Here is an 18,524-nt window from a genome sequence, read left to right as displayed (position 1 = left end):
TTTATTTTTAAGGACCATTGATAAAAAAGGTAACCTCTCTAGAAAATCACATTTAGTGATAATACAGCATGGTGTAATGGAAAGAGGCCTGGTTGGCATGCAGGAGAGCATGGGGCTAATTCTAGCTGTATTGTGAGTTAGCCATGTGACCTTGTGAAAGTCACAGAAACATTCTGGTCCTCAGTTTCCTTATTTGAAGATGAGGAGAGTAGGTCATATGACTGTTCAAATTATCTCAAGTTTGAGAATTATCCTGATTACAAGACTCTAGAATGAGGTTTTTGGGAAGCCATATAGCATAGTGGTCAAGAGTGTGGTTCTGGAATTCTCATTGTGAGCTGACAGTTGCTAGCTGCATAACCTTGGGCCAGTTTCTTAATGTTTAAAATCTTCAGTTTATTATCTGAGAGGTGTGGATAGCATAATGCTTACACCACGGAGCCACGGTGAGGGCCTAAAGACCCACCACATTGGCTGGCGTAAGAGAAAGCTCTTATCGGTAGTTGTCATTGTGTCCCCTTACCATTGTGCCAGCACCTCTGTGGTTCAGAAGTGTGGTACGCCACATGCTCTATTGATCACAATAGCTCACACTCTATGGTCGATGCCAGGATTGGGACGACAATCAACTTTAATTTCAGAAACACAGATCTGGGCTAAATTCCTGAGCTAGTGTGAGAATATGCACCTGTTCCAGCGAATCTCTTTGGGAAGGTCAATGGCTCTAGGGGTTAAGGAAGCACCAAAGAGGAATGACCACGAGTCACTGCCTTCCCTGGCCTGTTCTCTGTCCTCTTCCTTAGGTTATCACAGGAATCGCTAAACAGAGCAAGAGACTTTGAAGAATTTAGGGACATGGATAGATGACCCACCTAATACCTGACTGAGCATCATATAAGAAGTTATCCTGAGTATGGGCAATATGTGATTCAACCAGTTGAATGGATTGAAACTCCCACAAACTCACTCCTGATTTGGCTTCTCTACCCTATAACATCAGAAAAGACTCTATCTTCGGTGAGATGATGAATATATCATGCTTTTCTAGAATAAAAATTCTCTGTCCATCGAGAATTGTAAGGGATCCAGGTTCTGTTTCTATCTCAAAGGAGACAGTCTGGAGTGAAGAGAGGTAAACTGAAAAAGACAGAAGCTGTGTACAGTCATAAAACTGCTCACTGCATTATTTGGCCCTCTCCTCTGGAAGGCACCCAGCATTTACTCACTCATATTTACTCAGCCAGATAACCCCAAGCCTTTAGGGCAAGGCAGAACAAGGCCTCAGAAGATGAAGTTAGCAGATCTAGAAAGTAGAGAAGAGAAAAAAATTTGCATTCAAGATAGGACATCACTTACTGTGGGTTTCAAAAAAATTATTGAAGAATAGGATATAACAGCAATGTGCAAAGTAGGGGGAAAAGCAATTTTCAAGTGCTCATGTGAGCAGAACAAAGGTGGAGGGCTACTGCAGCCTTGAGATGGCTAGGATGCCCTATCCCAGGTGCCTTGTCCGTCTGCTGCCCACGCAGCCCCGCCCCCCAAAGTGCTCTACAGACACTCGCCTGAGAGTTTTATAGCACAGCCCTGGTCACATGTATACCTGCGAGGGCAGCATACAGCTGTAGTTTCTTGGCAGTGTAATTGGATGCAATATGGGATGATCTCAAGGCTGCGGAGATTTCCCTTGTAGCAAATAAGTTATTTTGCACTAGCTTATATATACCCTCTTCCACTTCTTCAAAAAACACTTATTGACTAATTTCCAATACTTTCTATGTGTCCAGACTTTCGGGATTCACAGAGGACATAAGCTACTCTTTGCTCACAGGGGCCTGTTGTCTGGCAGGGAAGGGCAAAATGGTACCCAAGGGTGTTTTGTTCCTTCTGGTATACAATTGTGTGTCATGCCTCTAATATTGGATTGTAAATGTCTTAAAGGCAGGGATCCTCCCTTCTGTCTTTCTGGCCCTCCCCTATAGCAGGTGGAGAGGTCACCTGATACCCGCACATTAAGGAGTTCCACCAGAAGAGCCACAGGAGAGACGAACAAAGACTCCGAGGGGTTAAGGTTTCTGACACGGACAACAGCAGGGAAACAGGAGGCGTGTGAGGCAGATAGGAGACTGATTCTGTCTTCCCCATGGGAAATTCATTAATTCACGGTGAAAATTCACACAGAATCCAGAAGAAAGACACAACAGTCTGCACTTAGAACGAATAGCAGTTGGCTGTTCCCAAGGCAGAGCACATTTCTGAAACTGAGGGAAGGATGCGTGAGCAAGAGTGTGTGTGTGTGTGTGTGTGATGAATATATCTGGGAAGAACCTTTTATCAGGTTCAGGGACTGTGAAAGTTGCAAAAGAGTAGTCTAGTCTAGTTACCCATGTGAGCAAATGTGAGGGAGGGGAATAGCTCGCCTTTTAAAAAATGCAGGTACGTGTACACACACACACACACACACACACACACACTCTCTCACACAAACACAAATATTTATTTACAGGAACACTACCAGAATAAATTTTCCAGAAATCAGGGGGAGCATTATAGGTATCAAATTTTATATAAGAAACCTCATTACTTTAAGCCTTAAAATGCAGTACTTTGTAATTTAAAGTACATAATAAGCCTTCAGTAAGATTGGAGAATAAAGTTATGTGGTTTTCTCCTCGCTTCATTCTGAGGGTATTTGTTTTCCTTTAGACTCATGTTCTTCAAAATCATCCCCTAATTTAGTAGTCCATGAAGTGTTTCTTAGTGGAATGAGTTTGTTTTACAATTGTACCTATTTTTCCACGTCCTTTATACCACAGTTTACCTTTCAATTAAGTAGATTTGCTATCCAAATTGGATTGATGGACATTTAGTAACAATGCTGATTCTCTAATGGACTTGGGGGGAGTTAGATAACTATTTCTATGAACCAGGAGATAGTCTTCCAGATGCAAAAGTCACACTTGCAGCTACACAGAACACGATGGGGTGTGCATAGATTATCTTTATTAAATGCTTGCAAGAGTTCTCTAAAGCAGTCACATTCTCCCCCAAACCCTTTTCCTGCTGCACGCAAGGGACAGAGGTGGTGCCACTGATCAGAAATGTAAAATTGCTTGATTGTGTCCCTTGATAAACCAGTGGATTGTGATAGGCAATTTTGAGAACTTTTAAAAAGAATACCTTCTCTCAAAATAATAATTTACTGTAGTCCGATTATATCATCTTGAAAAGAAAGTTTATAAATTATAGACTGAGCATCTTTTACGGCCTGCATAAATTAAATATAGATAGAACACCAACAGAATTGGTCCCATTGGTAGCTAATCACACACTGCAATATTCCGCTCTAGATCTACAAAATTCATGTGTAACAGTGCAGAAGAAATAGGAGTGGACAGCTCTCTCTTGAGGAAGCGACACTCATGTCTTTTCCCTGAACCATTCCCTTTTGAAAATCCAGACTCCATACTTTCCTTCTGCTGCTGGTGTTCAGAGCAGACACAGTGAGCGCTAGGGAGGTCCTAAGGCCATGGGCATTAAAACAGAGCTCAGCTGCAGATGCATCTGTTATTCAAACAGATCTCGAAGCCAGAACGTAAGCAATAAACACACAAATATTCTTCATATAAACATGGAATTTTAGAGCTCATTGGGCACCCATGTCCCTTCATTTCCAGGATGCGTAAACTAAGGCTGGGCGGTGAGAACCGGTTAGCTTAGTCCCTGAGAAATGCCCACAATGCCCTCGTGTTCACCTCTGTCAGTTCTGTGATGACTCTGACTACTGGCTGTCCCAGGATTCCCGTGCAGCCTGGCCCTTCTTGCCGCCAACCGCGTCTTGCTTATTCCCTTCCCTATTCTTACCTCTTCCTAAGACAGGAGCATGCCAGCTCCTAGCCCAGGCCAACCCCCTTCCCCTGTGTTCTTGGGCCTCCCTCAAATAGCTATTTCCCCAGTCTCCTCAAGTCTTTCAGCCCATGGCCTTGCTTGGATCATCACCAGGAAAATGAATGTTATCAGGAGAGGGTGCAATTCCAAGGTTGTTGTTTATATTTTGGATCCATTTATTTAAATGCATCTTTATCTGTCTCTGTTTTCCTGGCTCAGAGAACAAGATGTCATCCCTCATAAGGCTGAACTGAAGACCAGCACTCTGCATCCCGTCCCTCCTGCCCCCTTGGGGAAAAAACTCCCTCAGCTGTCCACTCGTTAATGTTCAATTTCTCTTTCTCCTGATTCTTTCCTCAACACATAAAATTTTCAAAGGTCTTCCACCTTTAAGATATCCTTTAATTGTTAATGCCCCTCTGTCGGCTGCCATGTTTCTCTCTCTTCCTCCTCAGCTAAGCTTCTGATAAGTAAACTCAGTCTGTATGTCCTCATTTTCTACTCTGGCCTTGACCCTGCAGACTGCCTCCAGCCCTCCCTGTCTATGGTGAGTACGTGTTGTTTGGTCACTCCACCTCGCTAATGTATTCTTGACTTCCTTTCGGGGAACTCCTTCTTCCTCGTGGGGTGGCTTGTCATTTCAGGGCCCTGGACAGCAAGGGATGAGCATATGAACCAACTTGGAGGAGTCAGATGCTCTGTCCCCATTACGGGAACCCCAAGCACAGTGAAAATGGGCCTGAAGTTGTCGGCACGTGTCCTCTCCGTACCAGCACCTTGACCAGCCTGGCTGTGACATCCCTCCGCTCACTGGCCCTCTGGACTTGGTGCCTTCTTTCCTGTTTGCAGGCCTTCTTCTTCTCACCAACATGCTGAGCTCCTAACATTCTTCCAGTAGATTTCCCTTTGGTTTAAATTAGCCTGAGTTGATTTCTGTTGCATATAATCAAAGGACCCTGATGGGTCATCCCTCCGAAACTACTCAGGCAGAAGGTCACCAAAGACCTTTTCCTTGTTACATCCAGTGGCTAGTTTTCTGCCTTTAGATTACATCCTCTCTTTCTGCAGCATCTCCTCTGTGTGCCTTTCTCCATGTCACTCTCACTCAGTCCTTCAGAGCACATCCAGCTCTCTGCGCTAAAGCATTCATTTACTCCATGGTCATTTTGAACACATTTCTGCCATTTCCCTTAGGGGCCCGTGGTTCCCTCTTCCTAGAGCACCCTTCTCTCCCTTCTTTGCTGATGAAATCCTAGTTGCTCCTCCACACTCAGCCCCATGCACTTCCTCTGGGAAGCATTTATTGACAAACCCCTCCAACCTCAGCTCTCAGGCTGATGAGGGGCCTCTGGTAGGAACTACCAGAGCATTCTGAAACCTCTGTCATAGACAGAGGTTTGCTTCCCCATTCCTGTGGACATGCTTAATTTATCTTTGTAGCTCCAGCCTCTTGTGTCTATACACACTGTTGGGTGTATACCCCTGGCTCGTTTCCTGAAGGAATTCCCTCCCTGTATGTGACTTTCCTGTCCCCTTGCCCCTTTCAAAACTTGTACCTTCAATCTTTGCTTCCAATTGCATCTTCTTTTCAGACTCCCAACTATGCTCATGTCTACCCTACCACCACCGCCACCACCCACACACTCAGCCCCACACATGCGTGCCCCCCCCCCCCCCCCCGCCCAGTGTGAGCACATCCTGAGCTTTGCTTACCTCTAGGTGCTGCTCCATCTCTTTCCTTTGATTTACTTCTCCAAGAACAAGCTACTCTACTGTCCTTACCACACACAGAGCCACTGTTCCATTGCCACTGCATTCATGGTTATCACACCACCTAAACCTGGTGTGTACCAAAGACGGGGCGGGGGGCACCCTGTGGAATTGTGGAGAGAACATGGGCTTTGCAACGAAACATTCTAGACATTCCAGCTCTGTGCCCTTGGCCAAATTATTTCTCACTGAGCTGTAGTTTGCTAACTTTGAAAACAGAAATCTTCATATGTATCTTAGAGGGTGACCATGATAACTAAAATAAATAAGGCTTGTTCAGTCATTTAGCAGAATGCTTGGCACAGAATAGGTGCTCAATACATTTTGTTGTTTACCTATCTTACCCCTGAGGTACCTGGCCTCTCTGCAGCTTTTGTCAACACTGCTTACCTTCTCCTTCTCATTGAAACTGTATCATCTCTTACTCAGGATTCTGGGGTCTCTTAGTGCTTGCCTTATTTCTCTGGTACATCATATTCAGTCTCCATTCTGAGCTCTTCTTTCCCTGTCTGCCTCTAAATATAGATATTCTCTGGTGCTCTGTCTTCACTTCTGCTCTTCTTTCTCTCTCTGTTTTTTCCCATAAATGCCATGCTTCTGTTATAGTGGTTATCACTTTGCATTTTAACTTTTTTGTTTGCCTGTCTTTCTATCCCTTAGGTCATGTCATATCTTTTCATCTTGCTATCGCCAGTCTTGCCCAAAGGCTAGCACATAGTAGATGCTCAGTAAACGAAGGGAGAATCACACATTTCATAGTTAGTCTGTATGTCTTTCTGGAAAGCCCCACATTGTTCATTCAGTGTCCCAAACTCAGCATGTCCAAAATGAATCATGTTGATTTCTTCTAAAGCTGGCTTTTCTTTTTTTGGAGGGGAGGGGTAGAGAGAAAGGTTACTCTTCTTGGTTAATATGCTTCACATCAATCCAAGTCATAATGGTAGAAACCTTGTTCACACTTCAGTTCTTTTCCCTTATCAGCATCCTCAGATAACACCCCAATTGTGTGTCTCCCATAAATTCCCAATGCCACTGCCACAACTTAAGTCCATGTCATCTCTCACCGAGAGTCTTGCTCCAACCTGACTTGTCTCCATGCCTTCTGTCTCCTTTCTAACCCTTTCTGCAGTGGCTGCTAGAACTGTCTTTCAACAACACTAATTAGAACATATGATTCACCAGCTTGATGCCTTCCATTACAACAAACATGCCACCACTCCCTGCGTCTACCTTTGCCCCCTCCTAGGGAGGCCACAGCTAGCCTTCCAGCCTCAGTTAGCTGCCCTTCCCCATCAGCCCTCACAGCTACATCAGACCACTTGCTTTTTCCCATTGTGCCATTTACTCCCTTTCTCTGTGTTTTTCCTACAGTGGTTATGGCCCCGTTTCTCCCAACAGACCCAGCTCTTCACTGTGTTCTCCGTGATGTCTCTTATGTTTCCTCAGGCAGAATTAGCTCTGCACTGGTGCTGTCATCCTTGTGACTCACATGTATTATAGCTCATTGCTTAAATGGTTTCCTATTACCATTTTTATGTTCCTTGAGGACAAGTGCATCACAAACATCTTTGTATTTCTTAGGGCCATGGATACAGTAGGTGTATCATTGGAGACGTCGTGCTGGAAAGAGAGTAGAAAGCCTACTTTTGGGTTAATTTGTGAATAAGACAAAGTGGGTTCTTTTGCTAGTTTTCTAACATTTTAAAGAGGGGGACTGAGAAAACCTTTGGGCAGCGAAAACCTCAAAAGCTCAGTGGGGCAGCTAGGGAGTCATCCTTCCTGGAGGAGCAGGCTGGCATGGCGGGGTCAACAGAGGGTCCCTCTCCTGCTGCTGAGAGCTCAATACCAGTTAGTGCCTTGCTTCCTGGGTGGTACGCTGGGGGCAGGTGCCATGAGGTGTGGCAGTGTCTGGGTGGGAATCATCACAGGCTAGAGTACCGACGTCGCTCCTTTTCCCCTAGTTTTGCGTTAAAGTTATGGAGGGAGGTAAGGCTTGAATTGGCTACATTAATTTGATCATTGAGATGGTTGATGGTATATTGAAATGGTGAGGAATGTTTGTTGAACGAGTATAAGTAAATCAAAGGCTAATACTATAATTACCCAGTCACAAAATATCACTCTTAAATATCCAGTTCATTAAAAAAGACCTATGAAAGGCAATAATGAGAGTTCAAGACAGAAAAACTGTAGTAATGGCCATAAAAAGATTTGTCTCTTCCCTTTTAGGTACGAGTTTGATGTCTTAGAATAACTTGAGAGATTTTGTACAAATATTGTTGGTGTTTTGTACTGTTAGGCATTACCTAGGTTATTCCTACTATCAAACATTATTTCCACATTTTATAAAGGGGCAACCTTGCCTCTCTCTTGCTTCTTCCACTGATCCTGGATCTGGTGGCTTTTGGAGAGAAGCAGATGTTCTTTGTTGTACCTGACAGGGGCACTTGGAATCTTAATATACCTTCCTTGCATGTGAATTAGAGAGTTAATTCTGACATTTAGTGTTCATCTTAAGCTTCTTTCTTTTGTTACTCTTTTAGTAACTAATGTTGTGAAAGAAATCCCAAGTCAACCTCTCTGGGTTGATAATAATCTTTAATGCATCCATTTTGGTGGTTCCATGCATCCTCTACATTGATAGAGGTTAACATCTCTGGCCTTGACTTCTCTTAGCTCCAAAACACTTTATCACCTGTTATCAGAACTCTTCAGAGCAACTCAAAAATAATTTTCCTATATGACTATGAGAAATCATTTGGATTTTTAATAAACAGTCACATTCTAATGAGGTCTTCATAAAACTGACTAAATATGTTTAGAAATCATTAGCTTAAATTACCAGTGCAAAAATCTCCTTTGGGAGTCCCACAGATTTCGTTATAAGATTTTTGGCAGATGGATTAGTATAACAACACAACAGAGTTTCTGCATCTCCACACAAACGGTGTAAATGGGAATGCCTGGGAAAACAGGCGACTGGATAAAAAGCTCAATGTCCCTCAGGTGGGTTCATTAAAGAGTGAAAACAATCACAACACATTCCGGAGCAATTTAAATGCCAGGTGTGCAGCCGTCGGCAGGTGCCAGGAAAACTGACAAGGTCCCTTCCCAGAACATACGGGCTGAAAGGCGATGCACGGTGGTGACAAGGAAGTCTTAGATAATGACAGGTCCTGGCAGCTGTACCGGGGACCCCGCTGGAGGGAAGTGCAGCGTCTGTGTCTTCGGCACCAGGTGCTGCCAACAGGGAGGGCTTCCCAGGGGCTCCAGCACGGGCAATTACAGCCGCCTAATGCAGAGCGCTTTGGGGCAAAAATCAGGGGAAAGCGGGTTCCAAGCTCTGACTTAATGAATCAGCAGCAAGCCTGTGTAAACAAACACACATCTGCCTAGCTCATGCCTAATTCATGAAGGACACACCATGTGCAGTAAACATGGTAAGTAGGTAGTTGCTGCCCTTAAAAACCATGTCATTTTGATTTCTTCGGCAGTTTGTTCTTGCTGTTTTTAAGCATGGAAAATGGGGAAGTAATCTCTAAACAAAAATGCGGGATTAACAATGGGAAGTAGCTTGGGAAAAGGGTAGTGCATTTTCCCGGAGGGAATGTGACCTCTTGTCAAAACCCCCAAATCACGCCAGGCATTTCAAGGACAGATGCCATTAAATTCATTACTAATTGAAGGCGGACCCATCCATGGAGCTGACGGGTAACGAGGTGAGCATTCTTCAGAGCTGACCACATCCCCATAAACCTGGTAAGGATTCGGAAGGATTTTTTTTTTTTTTCATAAGCTTACCAGACCTAAAATTATTGAGTTCCTTTAAGCCTATGGGCTTTCATTTATGGTTAACCCTGAAACCTAGTCATCCTCTCCCCTGCATACTTTTTTAAAAAAAATTTTATTGTTATATTAATCACCATACATTACATCATTAGTTTTAGATGTGGTGTTCCATGATTCATTGTTTGTGCATAACACCCAGTGCTCCATCCCCTGCATACTTTTTTTTTTTTTTAAAGATTTTATTTATTTATCTGACAGAGAGATAGAGAGAGAGCACAGATAGAGTGGCAGGCGGAGGGAGAGGGAGAAGCAGGCTCTCCGCTGAGCAGTGAGCCTGATGCGGGGCTTGATCCCAGGGCCCTGGGATCATGACCCGAGCTGAAGGCAGACACGTAACCAACTGAGCCACTCAGGCGCCCCTCCCCTGCATACTTTTAAAAGCTGGGATTTCCATGGTTACTTGTCCAAAGGAATAGTTTCCATCCCAAGAACCAACAGTGACTATCCTATATGGGGTGGGTCCAAGTGCCTGATGGAAGGAACAGACCACCACCGCATGGCCTTTATTTTTTCTTTTTCCAAAGCCAGGTAACTCAAAATGCAAATGCAAATATGTGCAATTTGAGGTGGTGGATAACTTTTTTTTTTTTTTTTTAAGATTTTATTTATTTATTTGAGAGAGAGAGAGAGAGAGAGAGAGAGAGCACATGAGAGGGGGGAGGGTCAGAGGGAGAAGCAGACTCCCTGCTGAGCAGGGAGCCCGATGCGGGACTCGATCCCGGGACTCCAGGATCATGACCTGAGCCGAAGGCAGTCGCTTAACCAACTGAGCCACCCAGGCGCCCGAGGTGGTGGATAACTTTTAAGGAGTATGGTCACGGCGAAAATAAGGCACCGTGCCAGCAGTTTCCAGTTATCTCTCTCCTTATCGTCCACAGGCAGTCAGCAGGTATTTGTGAAATGAACGCAGGATTCAGAATCCACCAAACATACATTTCGGGGAAAGAAACCCATGTACACGAAAACAGAGATCTTCTTCAGCTTAGCTCTTCCATGTTAACCTAGCATAGGCTAATTGCTCTCTGACACTGAGTTGGAAGAAATCTCCTTCATTCATTTCATTGGGCAGTTACTGAATGCCAGAAGGCAGAGACCAAAAATTCTGGTGGTGTGGATTCATTGAGCTTTTTATCCAGAATTTCACAGCAAAAGAATGGGATGAAAAAGATAACTATAGACATCACTGTAGGTCTTAGGTTTGTTGGTGGAAAGGTAAGGGTGACACTAATACCTATATTTACGAAGTCCTCAGAATGGGCTGGGAACTTCTCTAACCACCTGACGCATAGAAATTCACTTAATGTTTACAAGAACCCTATGAAGCAGGTGCCATGACATCCCCACTGCCCAGGTGAGAGGTGGGTGGCAGAGAGGTTGGGTGGCCCCTTCTAGGCCAGGTATCCAGTGAGCACCTGCCACCCCAGTCTCTAAGCCAGCTCCCCTGCTCTGTGTTCCAGCAGAGGGAACTGAAAGTCAAGAAACAGTTTTTGTACTTTCGGGACATAAAATATTGCTTTGTAAGTTTTTATACTTCACGTATTGGTCTCCTGGTATCTATCCCATTGTCTTATCACATTATATCCTTTATCGTACAGAAAGTTTTCCATTTTAATATAAGGTCAGATGTCCCCGTTCTTTCCTTAGAACGTTGAACCTTTGGTATCTTTGAAACATTCTTTAAAAAAAAAAAGGTAATAAATATTTTCCTTCATATTTTCTTCTAAAAGTTTTATTTTATTTTTATTTTTTTAAAAGATTTTATTTATTTTTTGACAGAGAAAGAGACAGCGAGAGAGGGAACACAAGCTTGGGGAGGGGGGGAGAGGGAGAAGCAGGCTTCCTGTGGAGCAGGGAGCCCGATGCAGGGCTCGATCATGACCCGAGCCAAAGGCAGATGTTAACGACTGAGCCACCCAGGCGCCCCTCTTCTAAAAGTTTTAAAGCTTAATTTATAGTTAACTTAAGTTTTAAAGCTTAATTTAAAGCTTTATTTTGGTCTTTATTTGGTATTCATTTTTGGATGTTTTATGATTTTTTCTTTTTTGTCCACATGAATAACCAAATGTCCCAACTCAACTGATTGCGAAGCTCATGCTTTCTCCACATATGGCCATAGTCAACATCTGGGCTATTTTGACCTGTTGGTCTATTTCTCTCTTCCCAATCTGTGGGACTTATAATTTTCTATTTTCCTATGTCCTTGTCTGGTTTTGATGTCAAGGTTATACTAGTCTCCTAAAATAAAGTGGGGGAGCAGTCTTGCTTTATCTCTTCTCTTCAAATAATTTTTATAAGATCCAGATTTTCCATTCCTTGAAATATTTAGTAGAACACACCTGTAAATACATTTGGGACTGGTGCTTTTCCATGGGTCAGTTTTTAACCATAATTCACTTTTAAATTAATGTCTGTTCAGAATTTCTGTTTCTTTTTGAGTAAGTGTTGGAAAATCATATTTGTTAAGAAACTTATCTAATTTATGTCAATTTCAAATTTATTGTTAGTTACTGTATTATCTATTATGATAAAAGAATCTTTATCCTATTCCAAATATCAAGAGCTTTTGGCTTTCTATTTTTTACTTCAGATTGCCAGATGTCTGTCTAGTTCATGAATCTTTTCACAAAGCCTTTTTGATTCAGTTGATTTTTTATTATTGTTTCTTTGCTTTTTACTTAATAATTATCTGCTCTTCTATTTATTATTTCCTCTTTTCTTTAGTTGTACTCTGTTCTTCACATATCTTCTTGAATTAGATGCTTAGTCTCTCTCCTTTTCTAACAACATTTAAAACATATACATCCTTTTAGGTACTATTTTATTTGCACCCTATAAGTTTACTCTCTGATACTTCTTTATTCATGGTTCGAACTATGTTCTGATTTATATCAGGGCATTTTACTTTGACCCATGCGTTGGTGGAAGTGCTTTCTCACCCAGATCCTCAGTGAAGACTGATTTACCTCCTTTTTACTTCCCGGTTCTGGTGCCTGGCTGGCTTTCCTCCTTCTGCCTCCCTCCACCTTCCCCTGGACAGTCCTTTCTCTGAGTGTCTACCTTTTGTTGCAGCCTCAGTTCAAATTCCTAGTCCTGCACAGGCCTAAGACATTATCTCCTGTTCTCAGTGGGCTGTAAAACCCAAGATCCATGATTGTGAAGGTTGAGGCCCGCCCCCCACTCCCTCCAAGACTGACCCTCCCCACCTGCCCAGCCTCCAGAGAATAGTGGCTGTGTCCACTCTCTGTCTGGTCCTCATTCTTCTGGTTTCTAGTAGTTTCCTTTTTTGAGAGCTAAGCTAAACATTTTTAACATATATATTTACATTTACACGTGATTTATACGTATATTACATACAAACATATGAAAACACATATTTTATCTAGAATTTCTAGATGTTCGTAGGACGAGGGTTTTCAGATTATTTAGTTCGCTATTTTTGCTAGCATTCTAAGTATCTCCCACTTCTTAATGTCTCTCTTCTTGAGTTGCATCTCCTGATACTTCTGAAAATCCTTTTTTGGAAAGAGCTTTATTGAAGTATAATTGATACACAATTACAACATACAATGCTTCATGGGTATAACTTGATGAGTTTTGACATATGCGTACATCCTGATGGCATCACTATAATCAAGGTAATAGACATATCCAATGCCTCCCCAAGTTTCCTGTGTCCCTTTGTTGTTTCATTTTTTGTAAGAACACTCAACATGAAATGTACCCTCCTAACAAAGTAGGTGCACAAAACCATACTGTTAACTATATAAGCACTATTTTCCCCAGCAGATCTCCAGAATTTACTCATCTAGTGTAACTGAAACTTTGTATCCACTGAACATCAACTCCACATTTCTCCCTCCTCCCAGCCCTTGGCAACCACCACGGTATCCTCTGCTTCTATGAATGTGACTATTTTGGATAATTCATATAAGTAGAATCATGTATTTTGTGACTGGCTTATTTCACTTAACATGATGTCCTCCAGGTTCATCCACATTGTTGTAAATGGCAGGATTTCCTCATTTTTTAAGGCTGACTGAGAATCTTAAGAAACAAACCCTGGATGGCATCTGCCCCCATATTTCACTTCTAGGCTTAATCTCCAGGCTTCCCTTGCTGCTGAGGGTCAATCTCAGAAGGTCAACCTTCTCTAAGAAGTAAAGGGTTCTTGAGTGGAACAGAGCCATGGACCCTACTATAAAACAAAGCAACTGCACCCTGTGTATTTTCTCATTTTTAAATTCCACTTTGGAAATAATCCCACCACTACCGAGGTCATAACTATGGAAGCATTTCCTGGTTAAACAAAAATAGCTCTCATTACCAGTTCCTCCAGACAAAGTAGTACAAGACTTTGGGCGCAGATGATGATCTCTGTTTTACAGGTTAAGAAACAGAGGACCAGGAAAGGAAAAAGTAAGCAAGAGGAGATGTGGGAATGCCCTGCTAATGATTGCACCCAGGGCTGTACACTGTTTTTAGAGTCAATTTTCCCGAGTTAGAATGCAGTCGTGTCTAATGCAGCACCCATTGAGTTTTGACACCCAACAACAAGTGTTCGTGCTTAGAGGTGTTTTTGTGTGCTCAATATAGCCAGATAACAACTGCTTTTAAATCTTGAGTGCCTTTCCTGTCTGTTGCTATTGCAACAAATGAAAGCAATTCAGTCTATGTTTACTGATAATTTATAAGCAAGTGCAGAAAGCGATAGGAGGCGGTGCAGTAGTTCATGATTTCTGGAGTACACATGATACTTCAAAAGCCTATTCTTGCCTTACTTCATGTTACCAGCTGAGCAAGGAACACGTGGTGGTGTATGTGGAGAGCCGACTTACCCTTCCTACTTCCACGAGGTTGGTGACCATTATGATGCTTGCGGTGTTTTCGTGCCACACCATCCTCCAGAAGTCATAGATGGTCTCTTGCATTGGTCCTGCAGCAAAATGGAACATAGGCCTTTTTTTTTTTTATAAGTTTGTAACTGGAAAATTTCCGGGGCTTGCAAGTAAACTGACTAATATCCACAGGCAGTCCCCTCACTCTTATAGATGGACTTGGCTCTCCTTTCTAGTGTTGATGCAAATGGGGACTCTTTCTCAAACAGCACCTATAGAAATACTGAATTTTTCATTCATGGTTGAATTTTCTCATGTCATCAAACGTATCTGCATTTGAGCTCTTTCTACCCCTCTTAAACTACTGCTGTGAAAGAAAGTTATTTCTCCATCATTTAGCTATTTATCTCATAATACTCAAGAGTGAAATTTTTAAAAAGTGGGTAACATTACTCTTCCTGCTAACAACTGGCAGATATCCCAGGGAAATGGCAGAAAGAATGACATGAGCCTCTATAGGAAAAATGGCCTTTTCTTGTTTCTAATATTTTTCTTATTCTATGCTGTCAGAGTAATCCTTTTTTTTTCACCTGACTTCCAAAAGTGAGAGAGAAGTTAGACTTTTAAGCAGTTGTACTTCCTGTCACTGAACATGATCAGCATCTTGGGCTCAGCTCTTGGGATCTGAGTATTCAAAAGCTCTTTCTTATGGACTGGGAAGAAAAAGGGGAGACAGGCATTATAAAATGTCATTTCTATAGGTACTAGCAGGTATAGGAAGTTGGAATATAAAATTTCTTTGAATCCAGATTTGTAAAAACCCTAATCTCAACCTTATGCTCATGCATATTTGAGGGTGTAAGCATCACAGTATAAATCTTTATAAGATAAGCAGAAATGCAAGGAAATGAGAGGAGTATAACTTCAAAGGCACGAGAGTCCCATGATACGTGTGGAATCATACAAATGTTCAGGCACATGCTGGGACCAGGACCCAATCGTACCATAGGATCTTGACATTGCAGATTACTGGATTTGAAGCTCAAATATTTGGATTTGAGATTTGCCTCTGTCTCTTAACTGGCTGTGTGATTTTGGACAAGTTAGCCACCGTGAGCTTCAGTGTCATCATCGTTCTTTATCTACATACTGATTTCAATACACTTCTCAGGGTTATTTTGAGGGTCCATGGAGTTAACGCATACTCAGGCATTTTATAAATAGCAGAGCATTAGAACAAAGGCAAGGTGTGTTTAAAAATATTTATGAATGGTCCTTCCTTGGCTAAGGTTTGGACACTGAGCAATGGTGGCACACCTGGGGGCCCCCTTCAATCACCTTCCATTTATCTTGACCAATTATCAGCTGGTTCTTGTGTAATTTTTCTTCTCCTGCTTTGCCATCAAAACCTCCTTCCCATCTGTCCACAACACAAGCTTCTGTCATTCCTCCTCGCTGCTCTGACTACACACTCACCTTTCCCGTGAAAACTGACTCCACCTCCTGATGTCTCTGAGGCTCGTCCCTTTATAGGACCATGCACGCCACCTCTCACAAAGCTGTGCCTGCCATTTCAGCCCATGTCCCTTGGCATGTGTGTGCCATTCTCTTGATGTATGGGCTGAAGATTTCAATGACTTCAATCTAAGGTTACAGAGGGGACAAGTAAACACTGGATCTTCTCTATTACTACCTTTCTAGCTCGTGGAAAGGAACATTCACAGCTTGTCACTTATTCACAAGAAAAAAAAATACCCCGAGTCTATCTTTGTGTAAACAGATAGTCTTCCCAGCATACCCTCCAAACAAAGGGGTAGCCCAGACACTTTCTGCTTCCTTCACTAGATACACAGGCCTGTGCCACCTACTCTGAAAGTTCCAGAAACAGTTCTGATGACAATGGTTATAGTGGATGAATCAGATACTCCAGCATCATGGAAGGCGTGTGCCTACAGAAGAAAAACTATCTCTCTCTTCAGTGCCCGAGATGAGTCACCCCAGAGATACTCCAGGCTCAGGGCAAGTCCCCAAGTGCAGCTCACTTACCCTTTCTTAGCTTTAGATTCCCTTGTGATTACTTCATTCCAGTTCCCCCTGGAGGGAAACATGGCTGTTATGGTTTACTACAATTTCCTTAGTGTGTTTACCTGGGACATGGCAGGAGCTCAATGAATAAATGAATCAGTCTGTATGCATATGTATAAACTGTATTATTTATTATTAAAATGTATCTAAATACTAAATAATATTAATATATCATATATGCATGAATCCCCTCCTCAACTGATGTTTCGGAGATTATCTGTAGAAGCTGGAAAGCACATCGGTTTTACTCCTTTCCAATTCATTGAAAGTGGGGGGGCATCTTTTGCAAGGGTCTCTTCAGAATGAGAGTGATGATCATGCAGGCCTCAGAACGCTGTGATGGAACTGCTACCAACCACTAAGCAAATCACTCCTCTGTTTCCCAGACTCAACGCTTTGTATCTCAACTCAGCCCATTTCCCTAGGTAACCAGAATACAGTCCTGGCCTCCAGTAACTGTTCTCTACTGAGGATCATGGTTCTCAACTCTGGCTGCATATGTGTGCAGCTTTTAAAAAGTTCTTAGATCCCCTAGTTCCACCCACATCATTGCAAATGGCAAGATGACATTCTTTTTGATGGCTGAGTAATATTCCGTTGTGTATATATACCACATCTTCTTTATCCATTCGTCTGTTAATGGACATCTGGGCTCTTTCCATATTTTGGCTATTGTTGATAGTGCTGCTATAAACATTGGGGTGCAGGTGCCCCTTTGAATCACTATGTTTGTATCCTTTGGGTAAATATCTAATAGTGCAATTGCTGGGTCATAGGGCAGCTCTATTTTTAACTTTGAGGAACCTCCATACTCTTTTCCAGAGTGGCTGCACCAGCTTGCATATGCTAAGCGAAATAAGTCAGTCAGAGAAAGACAAATACCGTATGATTTCACTTGTATGTGGAATTTAAGAAACAAAACAGAGGGTCATAGGGGAAGGGAGGGAAAGATAAAATAAGATGAAATCATAGAGGGAGACAAACCATAAGAGACTCTTAACTCTAGGAAACAAAAAGGTTGCTGGAGAGGAGGAGGGTGGGGAGATGGATAACTGGGTGATGGGCATTAAGGAGGGCACGTGATGTAATGAGCACTGTGTATTATACGAGATTGATGAATCACTGAACTCTACACATCTGAAACTAATAATACACTAATGTTAATTAACTGACTTTAAATAAATAAAATTTTTAAAAATTCTGAGATCCTAACCCAAAAGACTGATTTAATTGGCCTGGGGTGAGGTTAGGTCTGGGTGTGTTTTCATTTCTCTCCTGGTGGAGAACTGCAGATCCACAGCATCAGGAACATTTGGCTCCATCTTCCAACCTATCAGGTGCTCTCATATGGAGATGTAATGTAATGATTGCTTTGAATCTACTGTTTAGTCTAACTTTGTATACCAGCGATTTGAATCAAGGAATCCCATTTCTCTCTGATTTAGAAGGAACTTCACACATAGAATGTCATCTGGGAACATGGCTATACCACCTCACCAAGGGGCTGAGGCAGTTAAGGTGATAGGGTTGTTGTTGTTGTTGTTGTTTTTAATGTTTACATAACTACACATGGGTTATCTTTAAAACAAAGGGCATTTATAAGCTTTAGTGGCTCACTTGGTTGATGATATAAATGGTAGTCTTTTTTTTTTTTTTTTAAATTTTTTTATTGTTATGTTAATCCCCATACATTACATCATTAGTTTTAGATATAGTGTTCCATGATTCATTGTTTGTGCATAACACCCAGTGCTCCATGCAGAACGTGCCCTCCTCAATACCCATCACCAGGCTAACCCATCCTCCCAACCCCCTCCCCTCTAGAACCCTCAGTTTGTTTTTCAGAGTCCATCGTCTCTCATGGTTCTTCTCCCCCTCCGATTTCCCCCCCTTCATTCTTCCCCTCCTGCTACATTCTTCTTCTTCTTTTTTTCTTTCTTAACATATATTGCATTATTTGTTTCAGAGGTACAGATCTGAGATTCAACAGTCTTGCACAATTCACAGCACTTACCAGAACACACACCCTCCCCAGTGTCCATCACCCAGTCACCCCATCCCTCCCACCCCACCCCCCACTCCAGCAACCCTCAGTTTCTT

General features: G+C 42.4%; 1 protein-coding gene across 10 annotated transcripts in view; it reads right to left on the bottom strand.

The window, feature by feature from the left end:
* The window catches only part of PTPRM (protein tyrosine phosphatase receptor type M), a 799,041-nt gene that overhangs the window by 35,895 nt on the left and 744,622 nt on the right, over window positions 1-18,524 (bottom strand). For all 10 annotated transcript variants that reach the window (XM_032421158.1, XM_032421157.1, XM_032421160.1 and 7 more), the window contains one exon: window positions 14,340-14,437. In XM_032421158.1, the coding sequence (XP_032277049.1) occupies window positions 14,340-14,437 (98 nt within the window). The remainder of the gene's footprint in view (window positions 1-14,339; window positions 14,438-18,524) is intronic.

Source organism: Phoca vitulina, unplaced genomic scaffold (genome assembly GCF_004348235.1).
Source record: "Phoca vitulina isolate PV1807 unplaced genomic scaffold, GSC_HSeal_1.0 scaffold24, whole genome shotgun sequence".
NCBI classification, from domain to species: Eukaryota; Metazoa; Chordata; class Mammalia; order Carnivora; family Phocidae; genus Phoca; species Phoca vitulina.
The sequence above is the reverse complement of the archived record's forward strand: the minus strand, read 5'-3'. Positions and strand labels throughout refer to the sequence as shown.